Raw genomic sequence first — 17,694 nt, 5'->3', positions numbered from 1 at the left:
ATCACAAAATCTTATGAATTAACTTGTATGAATGTTTCCAAAGCGTGGAAGAGGTAGATCCAAGGCGCGCTTTTCGTTATATATCATGCGATGCTGGATTTGCAGGAAAGTCGGTCAGAATTGCTGGAACTCAAGGTCTCGGCTCTTCCGCCATTACTATCGTCAAATCGTCAGCGCACTTGCTCCACAAGTTTTTCGGGGTCGATCCTACCTCTAAATAACTTGTGCTGTACCTAAAATAAATCTTTTAAACACATGCAAGACAAAAATAATTATTTGTAATAAAATTCGTAATTTCTGGCCTGATCTATAAGTTTTACCGACTACCGGAAGGGGTTACTCAAAGATGGAATGTCGTAAACACCAACATTTCCAGCCACTGTACCCGCAAAATCTACGAGAAGTTATGAATATTTATCAAATGGACTGACAGAGACAACTAGCGTTAAAAATGACAATATGTTCATCTGTCTGTACGTTGTTCATCAGGTAAACTATGCAGAAACAGCGTGTTAACACCGTAAGCGGAAAATAAGTCGAAAATAACATTTCAAGTTGCACAAATTCGGATAAGCCTTAAGACCGGATTCGAAAACCATAACAGAGTACCATATTACTATTTTGGCTACGTCCAAAAACGGCCATGGTCACCTAGGCTCCACATCCACCCCCTGCTAAATGTTTATTATAATAAAATTATACACAAACATATAAAGAAATAGCACAGTATAAACTATTTATTTATGAAATTACAAACAATTATATGAGTCTCTTAGTCTGAAGCACATCATGATTTACAGTTAATGTCGAGAACGTGATCTCTCCCGTAGTTTGGCTACATAGCGCCTTGCCTCCCTCTCTCTGCATCGGTCCTGCTCTCTACGTACCGAACAAATGAGTGCATAAGCTTTATTTGACCTTTCTAGTACAGATCAGCTCACGCGGAAAACCCATTCTTCTCGATCCTCGGAGGATGGCCAAAACGAGTACCAAGGCTCTGACACGAAGTTTCTTCGAGTCAGCCAGTTTCCGTCAAGGAATTTCGCTAACTCCGAGGATTTATGCGAAGTCACTCGAAAGAAATACTCGGAGTGACTCGAGATGAGATCCAATTAGCGGAATACGCACCGAGTCACTTGACGCAATTCCTTCGAGTGACTCCGCGACGAATAAATAATTACCTATACAAATTTAATTGGGTCTTCGATTACCTTCAAAGAAACATTTCAGATTACACGGAGCAAGACAGTTATATTTTACGTAGTGACAGGCCTTAATAAAATATTTATGAATAGTTATAAAAGTGTCTTTTTATTTTACATTTAAAACATTTTATGACTTTTTGAGTGGATACGGTAGCAATTTTTTCCCCTTTTATATTTTTTCCGAATGAATACATGAAAGACCATTTACATAATGAAAATTAATCATTTCCCCAATTATTTTCAAAAAAAAGATCCCTATTCTTTAACTGCCATTATCTCAAAGTTTATCTTTTTTATGTATTTCTTGATTAGTTCAATTTACAAAAATTTTTCTGAATTTAACTCGCACTGTCAGAAATTATTATAATATGCTATTTAACAACTCACTATTCTTTAACGCCAGTTATTTGAAAGATTGTTCAGTTTTATATAATTCTTAAATTTAGTCCATTTTACATAATTTATTTGTAATTCAAATAGCCTAGTCAGAAAATATTTCAACATCATATTTAACAATTAACTTTTAGCGGTTGTTTTTTAAAAGTTTATCTAATTATAAATTATGCTTAATTTAGTGCAGTTACATAACTTTATTTCTAAATCTAATTCACAAAGTCAGAAATTATTTCAATATCGAACTTCATAAATTTAAAACAGTAAAAAGAACAAGCTAATTATATAAAAATTCCGTCAAGGTAAGGGAATACTGCCTCGGAGTTTCGTGCACTCGAAATGACCGATTAGTTGTTTATTACAGACTCGGGAGTCGCGCGGAGTGGCCATAAAATACCGGAAATCATAATAGTGTTACCTGTATAATTTCGACTCGGAGTTCCGTCAAGTAATTTCTCGGAGTGGCTCGACGATTTTTTCGTTAAAGTAATATGCAAATGGTTTGAATTATACTGTTTCATGGAAGTGTGGTTTGTTGGATTTTTACACATCAAATGTAGGTTTCAACCTTTCTGTGCAGTCAGCGCTTTGATTAATTTTTGTTGTTATAAAGTAAAGATATCTAATGGCCATCTTTCACTAAAATATTTCGTCTTTGCATTTGTACTTCAAATGTATAAAATCTTCCTCATCAAATGTATCTAACTTTACTGAAAATATAAATCAAATTTGCATATACAGCTGCATTTATAATTGAAGGCCATAAAGTAACAGCTGATTGCTAAAAAAAATCACCCAGTTTTTGTAGTGGTAGTACACATTTATACTGTGTTTATCTATACATGTAATAAAGTGTGTACTATGTAAACCTTATGCTTAGTACTGTTAATACACGTAAACATATTAATTTTATGTTTACATTCTTTACGTTTTTAAATATGAAGTTTAAATCTTATAAACTTTTAAGCTTTATTTGAAGAACTTGCTTTCAGACATTGTTGAAAAGTCTTTAAACTTTCCCGTTTAGTAAATATGTATTTTCAAAAATAAGAAAAAAACGAGTAATTGAGTGAACTTGTAAACAGAATATGTAGAACTGCAGGATGCAGCAAAATGCTAATTTTATTAAACACAAATTTGAATTTGAATAGAAATTGTCAATGTTTTACTTAAATTTTATGTTTCATTCTTATACGATTATCAATATGAGTTAAATTTATACAACTTTTTAAGCATTATTTCTCTTCAACATTTATCATGTTTCTAAAACTTTTCGTAAGTATTTGATTCGAAAATTGCATCCTTTATGTTATATGGTTCCCAACTTTTGGGTTTAAAACAAAATGCATAGAAACAGTACAGATGTATGCCTGTAAACGATTTCTGAATGTCTATAACACTGCATGTAATGACGCTGTACTTGGGGTTACAGGGAGATACCTTATGCACATTCATGCTTCAAAACAATGTATTAAATATTGGTTAAGATTACTTAATCTTCCCGAAGATAGATATACAAGATTTTATTATGAAAAATGCTTATGTATTATGACAATATAGGGTATGAACACTGGTTTACTGATGTTAAGCGTAACTTATACAGCAATGGGTTTGGATATGTATGGGAAACAAAAAAATGTTGCAAACTAAAGGTTATTTTTAATTCAATATGTTCAAACTTTAAAAGACCAGTTCATACAAAACTGGCAGTCAAGGAGTAGAGACATTAGTAATCTGAAGTACTATTGTTGCGATAAATACTGTTTTGTAGTTGAGAAATTTATTACTGCTATAGATGTTGAGAAATTTAGAAACTGTATGGCAAGATTCCGTAGCTCCTCACATTGTTTAATGATAGAGAAAGGTAGACATTATAACATCGTATATGTCTGTATTATGAAACTGTATCATTTCATGTTATCATGCCCTTTATATGCTGATATTCGTACGAGATATCTACCTGTATTATTTTCAATATCCAACTCTAGAAGAGTTTAATGCTTTGATGTCAGACGAAAATCTGAATTTAATTAGAAAAGTTGCCATGTATTTTTACTACTCTTTAAAAGGGAAGGACAAATATGTAGAGATGTTCAGTTAAATATGACTTTTGATATGCATTGTTAACCATACGTCAATATTGTTTAAAAATTGACAATGTTGTTTAACTGTTTATGTCATAATTTCATACATTATGTAGGTATTTCAATGTTCTTGACCTGTAATGTAAACAAATATGGCGGCCGCCGATTGAAAGTAGAAAGTGCCGCTCGCTTGAAAACTCATAAATTCATTCGTGATTTTTTCGGCGGAAAAGACATTTTCTTTAAAAACAAATTCGGCGGTGAAACTCGTAACATAGAAAGTTGGAAATGATTTTCAATTTTCATAAATACAGCACAAACAAAAAAATTTACTGACAGAATATTACTTGCAAAATTAACTATATTTTTACATTTATTAAATAATATCCTAAGATATGAAAGCGATTTTGACCTAGAAAATTTCCAATCAAGATGTCACTGGATACGCTACATTATGACTATCTTAGGGAATATTCATTTCGGGTCACCAAATAAGAAGAACTAAAAATTGCATTATTGATTGAATTACATTTTGAACTAGGTCTCACTGTTTGTATTACATTTTTGAGTAGCTTCAAAGAGAAAATAAAAAACATTCATTGCACTTATTTTTCAATAATTCAAATTTTTTAAAGCATTTTAAAAATAATTGCCTTGTGAATATATTTGAAAAATAGGTTATGTACTTTCTTAATAATGATCAAGTTGAAAAGTACTACACTAGTCTTCTCGATGGTAAATTGGACGGGTGGAAGCCATAAGTAAGAAAACATAAAATATTAATTTTGATAATGAATTTTATAAACCATAAGTTCAATGTTTGTTTGTATCATTAACACTTTTGACTACGCTTGAGTGCATGATAATAAAATGTTCTTACATACACATTATTTCGTACCTCATACTTTAACTTCTGAAGTTCTGTGTATCATAAATCATCGGTGCTAACAGGGCATTCGCGTACAAAACAAACAGAATGGTTTTGACTCGGATAAATTACAGCCGAAAACCACGCTTGAGATGAATTCAAATGCCCGCAGTCTTAAACTTACTCCATTTTCGTACAAGACAATGTATTGTAATGAAATTCCTTCCACCATGAATGGTTTAGATCCAATAATTACAATAAACGACTGCTTAAATCTGGTTATTTGTGTAAATGTCTAACTAAAAATGAGTGAACGCTAAAATACACAAAGTCAAGGTCGATTCACACAGACTTTAAAAGCTGTCACCGTACCATTCCGTATGGCGGTTTACGAGGACAGAGTGAACCATTTTTTTTTTAAATTTTACCGTGGCTGTCCTCATAAAATGATTAAGTGTTTGAGCTTCGAGCTCTTGGCCCAGTTTACATTGCCTATAGCACATATACTTGAAAAAGTAGTCCGTCAGTTGCATTGACGGTATAAACCTGCATTGACTGAATAAACCTCAAGTTTACACGGCAGGCAGATATCGGCCTGATAAATGCATAGTGGTAAGATAAAACACTTTTACCTATTTACGAAATACAATGTAAGTATAAAAACGTCGATATTTTTACTGGGAGTACTGGGGGTAAACGCTACTAAAAACCTGTCAAGTACGTCATTTTGCGCTCTGCTGAAAAAATGACGTTAATGGTCACGTTTGAAGATTTACAGCTGCAAAATGGAGAATAACAGAGAACTGGAAAAAATACTTCTAAATCGGAAATATCATGAACTTTGGCAAAATTTCATTACAGTCCGTTGAAAATCGTTAGGTGGTGCACATTACCTTAAATATTGTAACTTGTAGGATTCTGTAGCGTTGATAAGGATCTCAAGTCGACTTCGAGTACCATGTGTATTTGCTTAAAGTGAATTTACTTCTGTGATATGTGTAAGCTTGCTATAAAATGAGTGACTATGGTCACAATGCTCCTTGTTAACTTAGGTGGCTGTGGTCACAATCCTCCATTTGCCCGAGTTACGTTTGTTTAAGATTAACATTTGAGTAGATGAGGCAGTTTTTGCAGTTATATTTGAAATCTTGTAGATTTTAGCTCGCTGTACTAGGGGTGATAATGGTCATAATTCTCCTTGGTAACGGTAGGCTTTTGTCACAATGCTGCTTAGCTAGTTAAATTATCATTTACACAATAAATTTATTCTAACTGTAGAGGTGGTAACTACCCCATGCAAATCAAAGGGGAACAATACTGAACTGACGATAAACGGAAGCCAACATAAAACAGTGGTCAAAAATGAAAGAAAAACTATATACTTAGGTCCTTTTCCCAACAACTGAACAGGCAGACAAAATATGGCCTACATATATTTAAACCTCTTTGTATTGGATATACAACATGAACACCTTTCTCATGGCTTACACTGACACTTATTTTATAAGTTTTGCTGAGGCCCTGCTAGTAAATTTAGTAGTGCATTCATCTAAAAAAAAATAATGCATAAATTCCGTTCAAGAAATTTTACGACATTAAAAAAACATTACCTTAGATATTTAAGTTGTGGCTTTTTAGTTTAAGATAATTTTTGTTCTCAATGATGATGACTTGGTTTACACGAAATTTGATATATTAAAATGTAAAATGTATATCCAACAATAAGAAATTGCAATATAATCGTATAGGTAGACTATTGTTATATTTATCGTTTCAATTAATCATTTTGAAAGTGTTCCTTGAACATAACTCATTTTGAAGCATTTCTCTGACTGTTTAGAAGAGCGTATCTGCATATAGTGTAATGTAACTATTATCAAAAGTAATTGCAATATTTCAAGGTAGTAGATAGGTAATGAGATGTTATGCAATTTCTGTGTATTTATGCATTTGTAAGCAATTCGACATTCTTTGGACATAACTATATTAACACGAACATTGTTTTTCTTACAACAAATCGAAAAAAGCTGAAAGAAACATGGAAAATATTTAATTTTACGATTTTGTCTATTGTTGTAAACAAGGTAACTTAATATTCACATTAATTTACCACTTAAACTCATTACACAGCTTGAAAATCTCTCATTTACAAATTATCGCCTGAATTGAGTGCATTCATGAGTGGAAAATATTGATGATAAAATGATGATAGGGATTGTTTACATTGTAAAATCTTTAATAACTTCTTTCAGTTATTAGTTTTATTATTAAATTCTCAGTATGTACATAATGTAACATAAACATAAGATTCACAGTTCATTAATAATAATAATAATAAAAACACGTGATCAGTAGAGGACAACTTTTATTTAAAAAGGTGAAGGAATCGGCATTTAAGTTTCATCTTGTTCAGAATCTATTCATGATTTTAGTGCATCGTAACCTAGTCTATAATTAGAAAATTTTATTACCTCACTCAGTATCTAAGTTTTTGATTGGTTAGGATATTTGCACGCGCTTCTGTGTAGAATTATAATGACCGTGAATATGTTACTAGGTCAGACATATAAGTTAATGTATCATAATCATTGACCGTGTGATTTTTGAGAATAAGCCTGCTTAATTCACTTTTAATGTCCCTCACACGTGGTCTACCAGTAAAACAGTGTTCCGTGATTAAGAGGGGCCAAATTCAGTGTCACAAAATGGTGTTAATGTGGATAGAGATATTAATAAATAGAATTCTCAGCAATTGTGTCATTTTGTGGAGTTTAAATTTAAAATCTTTGAAAAGGACAGCAATCTCAATTTCGCAGTTGGAATTTTGCCGTCAGCTTGCGATTTAGGCTAACTATCAAGAAAGGGTAAGTGACGTACTTTATCTAAGTTCAAGTTGGCAGTTGCATGCTAGTAAAAAAATATAGAAAATCTATCTATTCTGATGTCAAGTACAGATGATCTACCCTTGACCGAAAACGAAACCACAAGGGCAAATCTGACTTGATTTGTCGGTAGAATTACCAGATGTTATGAAAATTCTTCTGTTCTAAGAAGAATTCAAATATTTATAGTTGTAAACTAACAATCAGTATCAAAAGTAGCAATAGTCAATAGATATTAAAGTAAGGAAAGACGTCTTTTTGGGAAATAACTTTTAGCTAAATAGTAAAATTTAGAGTTGGAATCTACTGTACTTCTTTCAGATTTCTAAATAACTGTTGTCCTGTTTAAAACTAGTACAGTATACATATATGACATAGGAGTAGACACTGTTGTGTTAACAAACTATTCATGTTAACTTAAAAATAAATGTGTAACGTTAAATTAACATGTTATTATTGTAACAAGTATTTTTAAATAGACAAATAAATATTTCATTTTGGTAAGGTACCTTTTTGAAATAAATTCTATGGAGTACATATATACCATATTCACAAATTATTCATGAATATGAGAAAAGAAAAAAGCACAGTCAGTCGTTTAATTATTAGGGGTGTATGGTTACTAAAGCTGTGACTAATTAAGCTATGCATACCAAAAGCATATCAAAATTATAGACATTTATATTGTATAAAACATGTACCTATTATTGTGTAAACATACATATAATTGTTCAAGTTTTGATTTGGTTTTGGTAAGCTTATAATAAAGAACATGTCATTCTCTTTCATTTTTTTTTCATGAGTTTAAGACCCTTGGCTAGTCTTAGATTATGAATTTTCTTAAAGACAAAAGAAAATCAGTATATTAGGCTCTTTTCAAAGTGTTGGAAGTAGATCAAACGTGCACTATTCTATACTGAATTGATTTAGCTGTTTAGACTTTTGATATTAACTATAATTGGGGAAAAACTGTCGATACAAACTTGTCCATTTTGCTTCAGATAAATTTAGAAGGTCAAAGATATCAAACATTTTTATTTTACACGGAAAGGAGGAAAAGGATAAATATATCTAGTAGTTTGGTGTATTTAGCTATCACTTCACACCGAAAATAACCTGTAAAGATGAATTAGAATTTTCTAGGTACCATCTCTACCAACTGCTTCCGCCTAACTCCGATTAAACTTTGAGTTGATAATGTATTTTGTCATAATATAACTAAACGGGGGTAATGTTACAACACATTGGTTGGTGTTCTGTAGCGATAGTGATGTAAGCTACTAGGTCAGTTTAAAGTTATCCGATGGTTGTATAGTCTGTTAAACCCGAACTCGGTTTGAAGTAGTCAGTTTACATTGTGTTACAGCTATGTCGGTTTAAAATCTGCTAGGTCCGTTTACAGCGTGAACTAGGTTTTGCCCATTACTGCGTAGCGTTATTCCTATATTCACAAGTCCGCAATCTACAATTGCCGTTTTAGTCAATTTATTGATGAAAACATGCGCTTGCTTGCTCATCAGTCGATGTGCCTGATATCACGCGGCCTTTTCTGCCACTTATTAAATACTACTGAAATAGTAACATTTTTGTTTAGTTTAAACATATTTTATTTCAAACAAATTGGTATGATTACAACAGAGATATTAACATTAACAATTATACAATCAATCTGAAAAGGGATACGGCCGAAAGCCTAGCTCTTCTCCCTATTGAAGTGAAATTACTTATACATCTGACGGTCAAATATATAATGTTTGAAATATGATTTTAACAACGATCAAATACATTTTCATAAGAAGTATGAAAGGAATGACGATGAGATTTGATTTGGATTAGCGAATGCGGGAAGCAGATCCTATATGTTGTCTCATGGAAAGCGTCTACTGTCCCTTATGAAATTTTGAACAGCGATAAATATTTCAGTGTTAGTGTTTTCACTAAGATTTGGATCACCATGCAACAACTTATAGAGCGTGATTGTACATAGGTTAGAGATTTTTTGGAAAAACAAAGCTCTGACATTTGTGTAAAGTGGACATTCAAAAAAGAAATTATGGTTACTTTCTATAAGGCTACTATGACAGAGAGGTGAGGGACAAATACTTTTCCTGTGTAAGTGTTAGTTTAGGGAATTGCACTCGTTGCGTAACCGAGTATGATGAATTTCCATTTCCTCGCTCCTATATAGAAATGTGCAGGTTTGTTTGATACCCTTTGGTGCAACTCGTTTGTAGGTTGAAACGTTGACCCGGAATAAAATGTTCTATTGCTAATATGTTGTTTTCGTGTTATTGCTTTGAGAAATCCTTAAATAACTGACCGACATCTATCGTCTTCTTTTAATTTGCTGAAAATTTTTAGTTTTTCTTTAATCTTTAAAATGCATGTATATATTACAGCTAATGTTTAACGTAGGTATAAGCTGACAATAGACAAGCTCGACATGAGCTTCAGAAATTAGGCCGCTGACTTTTCACATATGTGTTTTATTCCAGGCTGCACACATTGGCAATCGTCGAGATAGTAGGAATTCGTCTGCGATACTTGGATACAATTTTCCAAGGATGGGTTGCTAGGGCTTCCCTGGTACCAGAAGGCATTCTGAATCAACGGGACCACTTCACCATCCGCTGTCTTATATGCATCACTGGCAGAGTAGTCAGAGGCACCAACATTGCTCCCATCAACCCAGTAGTCGTGACCTTTCACATCTGTTAAATTTGTAAAATCAATAAACATCATAGAACTAGATAGAAATAAATCTCATCAGTTTTTTTATCATAACTTTTGAATGATAATCTGAATGTAATAACTTTAGTTAGTAAATCCGTATTGACACTCGGGAATTTCCGTGTTTTCGTAAGGCAATTAGGCAATCGTCGGAGGTAAATGTAGCTCAACGCGTGTATGGCCGGAGTTTGTCAGCAATCGCACAGTGACGGAGAATAAATAATTTGCCGATTGGCATCGCTGGCCCACAACCTTAAACGGTAATGTGTAGTTGGAAACAGAAATCAAATTATTTCATTACCAGTCGAGTCAAAATTTCATACTGTTGAGCGTGCATACATTCTGTGATCAAAGTTAAAAATTGAGACAAATGTATTTGTTATGAAGAAAAGCCAAAGAAATTATTTATTACATTTGCTGACTCACTTATTTGTAACCAGTATAAAATTAAGACAGGGGCATTACTATTCATCGAGTCCCTTTCTTAGAATGTGTATGTTTTTGACATGTGAATAAAGATAACTATATATAAACATACGCATGGAAAGGTATAGGATAAATCTACCTGCACATTGTGTTAGATAATTGCGTACGAAGTCCAGTTTTTCAACGGTAACAATTTTTAGCAAGTGCGCCCCCATACTATTACAATTGGCAGCAGCATGGGCTTGAGTAACATCAGTACTTGCAAACAGTCTGAAATATAAACGTAATAAAATACTGGTATATGCACAAATTATACTTAGTATATGCTATGTTGCACCCAAAATGGTAGCAACGCATTTTGGTAGTCACTACCAAAATTCGGCCGAGTTTTGGTAGTCACGACCAAAATGCGTTACACTCAACGCAATTTGGTAGTTTACAAAAATGTAGTACCAGAATGCGTTGGATATGTACACATCCAACGCAAAACGATATTAATAATAATCTCATGATTTACGAAAAGATTATTTGGGAAGAATGGGTAATATTATTTCAAAGAGAGTTATGATGGAACTTAGTCGCTCATCCGATCTTAACCTTTTGACCTTGAAAATATAACGGCCGCCCTAGATTCAGTCAAAATGGACCATTGGAACAGAGGTCAATGCAATTCTAACTTTGACATACATCGAGAGATACTGAAAGAACTTGGCACAACTATTTATGACAGGTTTCTCAAACTGAGATTCTTTTACGCTGTTTTTCAAATATATCTGCGGTGGACTCTCGAAACCCCCCACCTTTCAAGAGAAAAAATCTTTTTTGCCGGAAATATTTATCTTAGACCCCTAAAACACGCACAGAATTTATTTACCATTTATGTTAATGTGAGATGTTTTATGGCCCCTTTCACACTCTCAGGAATCTACATATTGGTTGTTTTTATACGAAAACTATATCTGGGGAGGGAAACTCCGAACCCCCTCCCCCACAATTTTTATAGGAGACATTCTCTCCTTTTACCTCTCTCTTTTTTGTGTAATGTAAAAATGAGCACAGCCCCTGATGTAGAAAAATCTTATGGTGGCTGATTTCTGCCAGTGTCGTTCTGTCATTCTGAACGCGCCAGAACGATATTTTCACATTTGGCGTTGTTTCGTTCCGTCGTTTGTGGCGGGGGCGCCAGAACGACAGAACGCCAAGACGACGTTTTTTAGGGCGCGGTTTATAAGTGTCGTTCTGTCGCGTTGCATTCTTCGTTATATCGTTTTGGCGGGGGCGCCAGAACGAGGGAACGAAACAACGCCAAAAGAGGAAAACGTCGTTCTTTCGTTATGGCGGGGGCGCCAGAACGAGACAACGCGAAAAGAGGAAAACGTTGTTCTTTCGTTATGGCGGGGGCGCCAGAACGACACTGGCAGAAATCAGCCACCATAAAATCTACCAAAATACGTTCCATTCTATTATCCTTAACACATCATATGTACCCTTGCAACGCATTTTGTCGCTCCCAAAACTCGGCCGAATTTATTTTGGTAGTGACTACCAAAATCCGTTGCTACCATTTTGAGGTATAACAATGCTATATATAGTATCAACTCTTTCTTCGTTTCATAAGGTGATGTAATTACGTTTGGAATGCTTAGAACGAGGCACTAAAAAGCGTGTTGTCATATCAAAGTCCTAAAAAGCTTTTAATTTTTTGTTAAATACGTATAAATTTGCTGTTAGAAAAGAAAGTATGCATAATGACATGGTTAACCCTTAGCCTGCTGGCGGCAAGTGATTTTGCCTTTGCGACCAGTGCAGACCAAGATCAGCCTGCACATCCGTGCAGTCTGATCATGATCTGCACTGTTCGCTATTCAGTCAGTAATTTTTCAGTGAACACCCTTTTGAATAATAAGTGGTATGGCCCAAATTGAATGATGGACCGGTCCATTTTAGATATTTAGCAGGGTAAGGGTTAAAAAAGTACTACTTTCAATATTGCACATGTTCTTATACGATCAGCGCCACAAAGGGAAGTAATTAACAACAATAAATTCAATAATTATTGTACTTCCTACCAACTGAACCATATATTCAAACTTTTGACAAATAAATGAGAAAACAATTATCGAAAGTAAGATTTAACATCACAATAATGTATTTCATGCTCGTTACTTAATTGTGGCAGCCAAATTGTAAGCAAAGTTATTATGAGCTTTTAAATGTCATTACATTGAAAGAATAAAAATGAATCGAAATAAAAACGCATTTACTGTTTCAATGTTGATGTTTTTCTGTTTGTTTTTGTTGTTTGAGTAGTAATTGTTCTGTCAACATTCGTTAATTTAACAACTACTGTCAGTTTACCTGACCCGTTTTCTTGGGGTCGGTGTTTTAAGCACGTAACAGGCAACTAAAACCATGAATCAAAGGAAAGGGCGAATGACTTCAGACACTTAGTCTTGTCTCAAAACTGGTCTATAAGCATATTATTTAAATCGAGCTTTATTGTGTAGTTAGAACTGTGGTATAATGGTTTTAAAAGAATCCATTATACCAGATAGTTTTAAGCATTCTTTTCAGTTAACTTTTCGGTCGGAAATAAGTCATGTACTTGAAGAATAAATTTCGCATTCCTTTTCACAACTGGCTTTCCGGTCTAGAAATTAGTCAGGTGTAATAATTGACAGGTTACATTTTTTCGCTAAGTTTATACATTGTCCAGCAACGTATGTTTCAAATTTACCACTCGTTTTGACAGCTGCCTAACTTGATAAATGACAAGAGTAATTATAAACACCCGGTCTTTTGATCACGTCGCATGACTGAAGACACGAATCATTTCTTTTATAAGCAGAAGTATTGAGATAGAACTTCAGTATCACTTTTGGTGCTCAGGTTAAATACGTATGCCCGTCCGATACACGCAAAATGAATAAGTTAGATTAGGACCGAGACAATTAACGTTGAAGCATCTATGTCGAAAACGTTAATAACCGAGAACATGTTAGAGAACTGTGTTAGAATGTGGTTAAAGAAAGAAGACAACTCAAGTTTGCAACGCAATTCGTATTAAAATACTTCTTCAGGCAAACAAACAATGTATCAATGTATACAAACATATGTATGACGTCAAAGTATGACGTTACGTTTGGCGCACTATTTGAATTATATATATATATTGTCCAGAAAATAGTAATACAGAACCTATAGTTTTAAGGAGGTAGGTTACCTTAATATTTGTATGTGCGCATGTCCAACCGGAATTCTATGTTAGAGAATTATGAAGAAAGACATTGATGTATATATTATCACAGAACTTAGTGCAATATTAAATAGTAGTTAGAGAAGGGAACAATAATTATTGTTGTTGTTGCTGTAGTTTAGTAGTGTGAACCTTAGACCATGTTACACCACAGAACATGTTATCAAGAATTTCTTACTTGAACATAGATCTTGTCCCATCAGCTAGACCAGCTTTTGCCCATCCTCCATTGTTTGTAGGGCATTCAAATGTAACTTCTTAAAACAGAAAATTTGCAAGGAATATAATTGGCGATTTTTCTGCGTCATTTATTGGTTTTCCTGGTGTAATTCAACAATATTTTACAACACTTTAAGGTGATGCAAAGACTATTAAGGCAATGTACCGGAAATCAATTTATTGTATTCTGTATAATTTTGGTGGCATCATCAATTTTTTTTCAAAATGGATTTATAAGTGCAGCTTTTCTTGGTGTAGTTTTAAGTTTCCGCCAGAATCGTGCGGACGACATCTTGATACAATTACCCCTGAGCTAACCGGAAGTAAAAAAAAAACATCACAAGGCGAAAATGTAAAAATAACTGGATCAAAATATACATGGAATTCATTCATAGTGCTGAACCAATTACAAGGGCTATTCGATATGTAATGTATATTCACTAGAGTGTTACGGCTAAAGTACCTAAATAATGAACCTCTTTCCAAAGTATTCAATATGACTAAAACTGAAAATCAATTTTGCAAATGTGCTATATTGGCCGTCACGGCGAGTACATATGAGCCGTGCCATGAGAAAACCAACATAGTGGCTTTGCGACCAGCATGGATCCAGACCAGCCTGCGCATCCGCGCAGTCTGGTCAGGATCCATGCTGTTCGCTAACAGTTTCTCTAATTGCAATAGACTTTGAAAGTGAACAGCATGGATCTCATGGCGCGGCTCATATAAGTGTTAGGCGATGGCGTAAATGTAGCACAACGCACACAAGTTTTCCGTTAAAACCGGCCAATCACGAAATCGCATACAAAAAATACGTAACTTGCCAATGGTAATTATTTGGTCACTACTTTAAAGTTATTTGTGTTGGAAAAGTTCCTGCCCAAGTTGAAAATAAGACCTTGAAAAGAGTCACGCGAGCTCTTTTTGCCAGTGTAAAACAACGATACTTAATTGTGACGTTTACATAGCAAGACTTCAAATTGAAATAAAATTCCCTGCAACTGCAACTTCCTACAGTTGCAGAACAGAATGATAACGGTATATTTGGTTTTTATATAAGTGCATATACAAAACCGCTTAGATGCACATTTCTACGTATATTTTTATACAATAGAAATCATAGTATCAGAATAATTGCAGTACGAGCTAAAATAAAACATCTTCGGCTCAACTTCATTGCTCAACCTCTTTAGGCCATATTTGTTGACATATTTGTTGACATAATAATTTAAGAACTAATGGTAAAGGGTCACCATCAGTTGTGATTTTAAATGTATTGAATCATAGAAAATACAATGCAACATACCTGGTACAGGTTGATTCATTACATAATAAACTGTATTACTTGATGCATGCGAATCAAGTGCTGAAACATTTGTAGCGTGTAGTTGACATAAACTTTGACCTTGACCGTCCGAGAAAAAGAAGGAAGAACAGCTGCCTTCCTCAGTACAGTATCTCGCACAAGCAATCAGGCTGGGTACAAAGGTTTGAGTGAGAAATCCTGCATCTTGTATTACATTATCCATATTCCAGACTCTTTTGTAGGTACGCATCCGATGTTTAACTGACAAGATCGCATCTGGAACAACTACATTACAAAAGGCGTGTCAGCTTCATCTTATTATTTGAGCAACACCATGAGAAAACATTGTGCGTTTGCGACCAGCATGGATCCAGACCAGCCTGCGCATCTGCGCAGCCTGGTCAGGACCCATGCTGATCGCTTTCAAAGCCTATTGCAATAAGGGAAACTGTTAGCAAACAGCATGGATCTTGACAAGACTGCGGATGGGCAGGTTGGTCTGGATCCATGCTGGTCGCAAACACACTATGTAAGTTTTCTCATGTTGTGGCCCATTTCATATACATTTCGTTTACTTTGCTAATGCTTCTGTTTATTCAAATAAAAAAAACTCTACAGAAGGTACACTGATTTATATAAAACATTCACGTACAAACAATGCAGATCATTTCTACTCCCAATACGAAGCTGATGTTTACAATACTCCATCATAGTTTACTGCTTTGACAAATATATCTATATCAACTTAAAGATAATAAAAACAAGGCATTGTTTCTACTCACAGGTGCGTTTTGATAATTAAATGTTAAATGAAAGTGTCTTCTTACTAACTTCTTCCGTCTTTTTAAAAGATAAAATGATAAGTTATAGAATAGTTTAAAGTGTACCATTTTTATATAACAGTTAAATAATTCATAATTAAAAAGCATTGGTTACCAACGAGTAGAATCCACCAAAAGCATGAACTATACATTTTACTGTAGTTTTATTCTGAAAGCAAGCAGATTTGTAAGCGTAACCACTCCTAAAGTTACTAAACTAACTGTTGTTCAAAACCACGTAAAAGGTAATATATAGGGAATAAAATGGAGATCGATATTTAATAGCCATTTTCGTCTCCTTATCAGACAATTAGTTTATTTATACCCAACAAAAATGTAATAGAGTGTCGCATTTCCTGTCTGTAGAGAATGAAATAAATAATGAAATCCCGCTAAATGAAAAATGTGGTCCAAACGATTTACTTACTAGGTAGTTTAGGTAATTATGGAATTTATATTAAAGCCTGCGAATGGCTTACTCACTTCTTATATGAAATAAGGCGAGACCTAATTATTGTTCTATCTATACTGAATTTTCGTTTTCGATTCCAAACAGTTGCCCAAAGTGTACGTTTTCATGTATATTCGGTTTTCAATATTAGAGTAAGACAAATGTTTTTATGCAATATTCTGCAAGCATTGAAACAAAACGTTTAGATGTGTGAATAACACATTTTTCTAACATATCAAATTTGAATTTATGCATTTCTCCAGACAGAGTTTGAAGAAAACATTTTTTTCCGTCAAAACATAACGAAATTTGTAACTTATTTCTAAATGTTTTTTATTATTATTATTATGTTTGATCAAATGGCTATAAAAATAAAATGTATTTTATCATTCTTTGGTTTGATCAACAAATATCTTCCTTTTCATAAAAATGCCAAGATAGGTATATCTTTTAAAGTTGTCACATATTAATTTTATTAACCAAAATAAACTGTTTCCCCTTCTCGGTAATTGATACACTTGAAAGGTAGACTGACATTCCAATAAACAATGGAATATCGATTTACATCAGGTAGCAGATAATCGAAATACGTTAATCCTGTGGTCTTGTCTAAGGGAAACAATCCAAAAATGCACGAATTGCCAGGTAATCAAGGGAGGCTACAATGTAAAATTGGCTATGAAAGCTGGCAATGAATCTGGAATCGTTACAGTCCGTCAGGTTGACCAGAAATATGCATTTGTATCAACTTAAATTTAGATTTTGGAATAAAAAACTATACTGCACATTTTTGCACCGATGTGCAAGACGTTGCGGATGGGATAAGTTATGTGGACGCTTATTACGCACAGGGAAAAAGTGTTTTCTTCCAAAAAATCCGAAGTCAGACGCTCTGTGCACGTGCCGGAAGACCACATTTTTTAATTCGATAGTATATCTCATTCGGTATTGCGACGAAAATCAGTAGGATCGATTCCCTATAAATCACATGATTCATACGTAAAACAACATAATTTAGAAAGATTGTTTAGCTGAAAAATGGGACATAACTTT

The 17,694-nt window shown here is 33.9% G+C and overlaps 1 protein-coding gene across 1 annotated transcript; it reads right to left on the bottom strand.

Moving 5' to 3' along the window:
• Positions 1 to 8,949: 8,949 nt before the first annotated feature.
• Positions 8,950 to 15,638, bottom strand: LOC123550283 (uncharacterized). Its single transcript, XM_053545243.1, has 4 exons — positions 15,370 to 15,638; positions 14,023 to 14,101; positions 10,728 to 10,858; positions 8,950 to 10,143 (listed from the first exon to the last, which is right to left on the bottom strand). Exons 1-4 carry the CDS (start codon positions 15,617 to 15,619, stop codon positions 9,890 to 9,892), a joined length of 714 nt encoding a protein of 237 aa, XP_053401218.1. The 5' UTR covers positions 15,620 to 15,638; the 3' UTR covers positions 8,950 to 9,889.
• Between the last annotated feature and the right edge of the window lie 2,056 nt (positions 15,639 to 17,694).

This window comes from Mercenaria mercenaria, chromosome 6, assembly GCF_021730395.1.
Source record: "Mercenaria mercenaria strain notata chromosome 6, MADL_Memer_1, whole genome shotgun sequence".
NCBI classification, from domain to species: Eukaryota; Metazoa; Mollusca; class Bivalvia; order Venerida; family Veneridae; genus Mercenaria; species Mercenaria mercenaria.
This window is presented reverse-complemented; position numbering and strand designations above follow the sequence as displayed.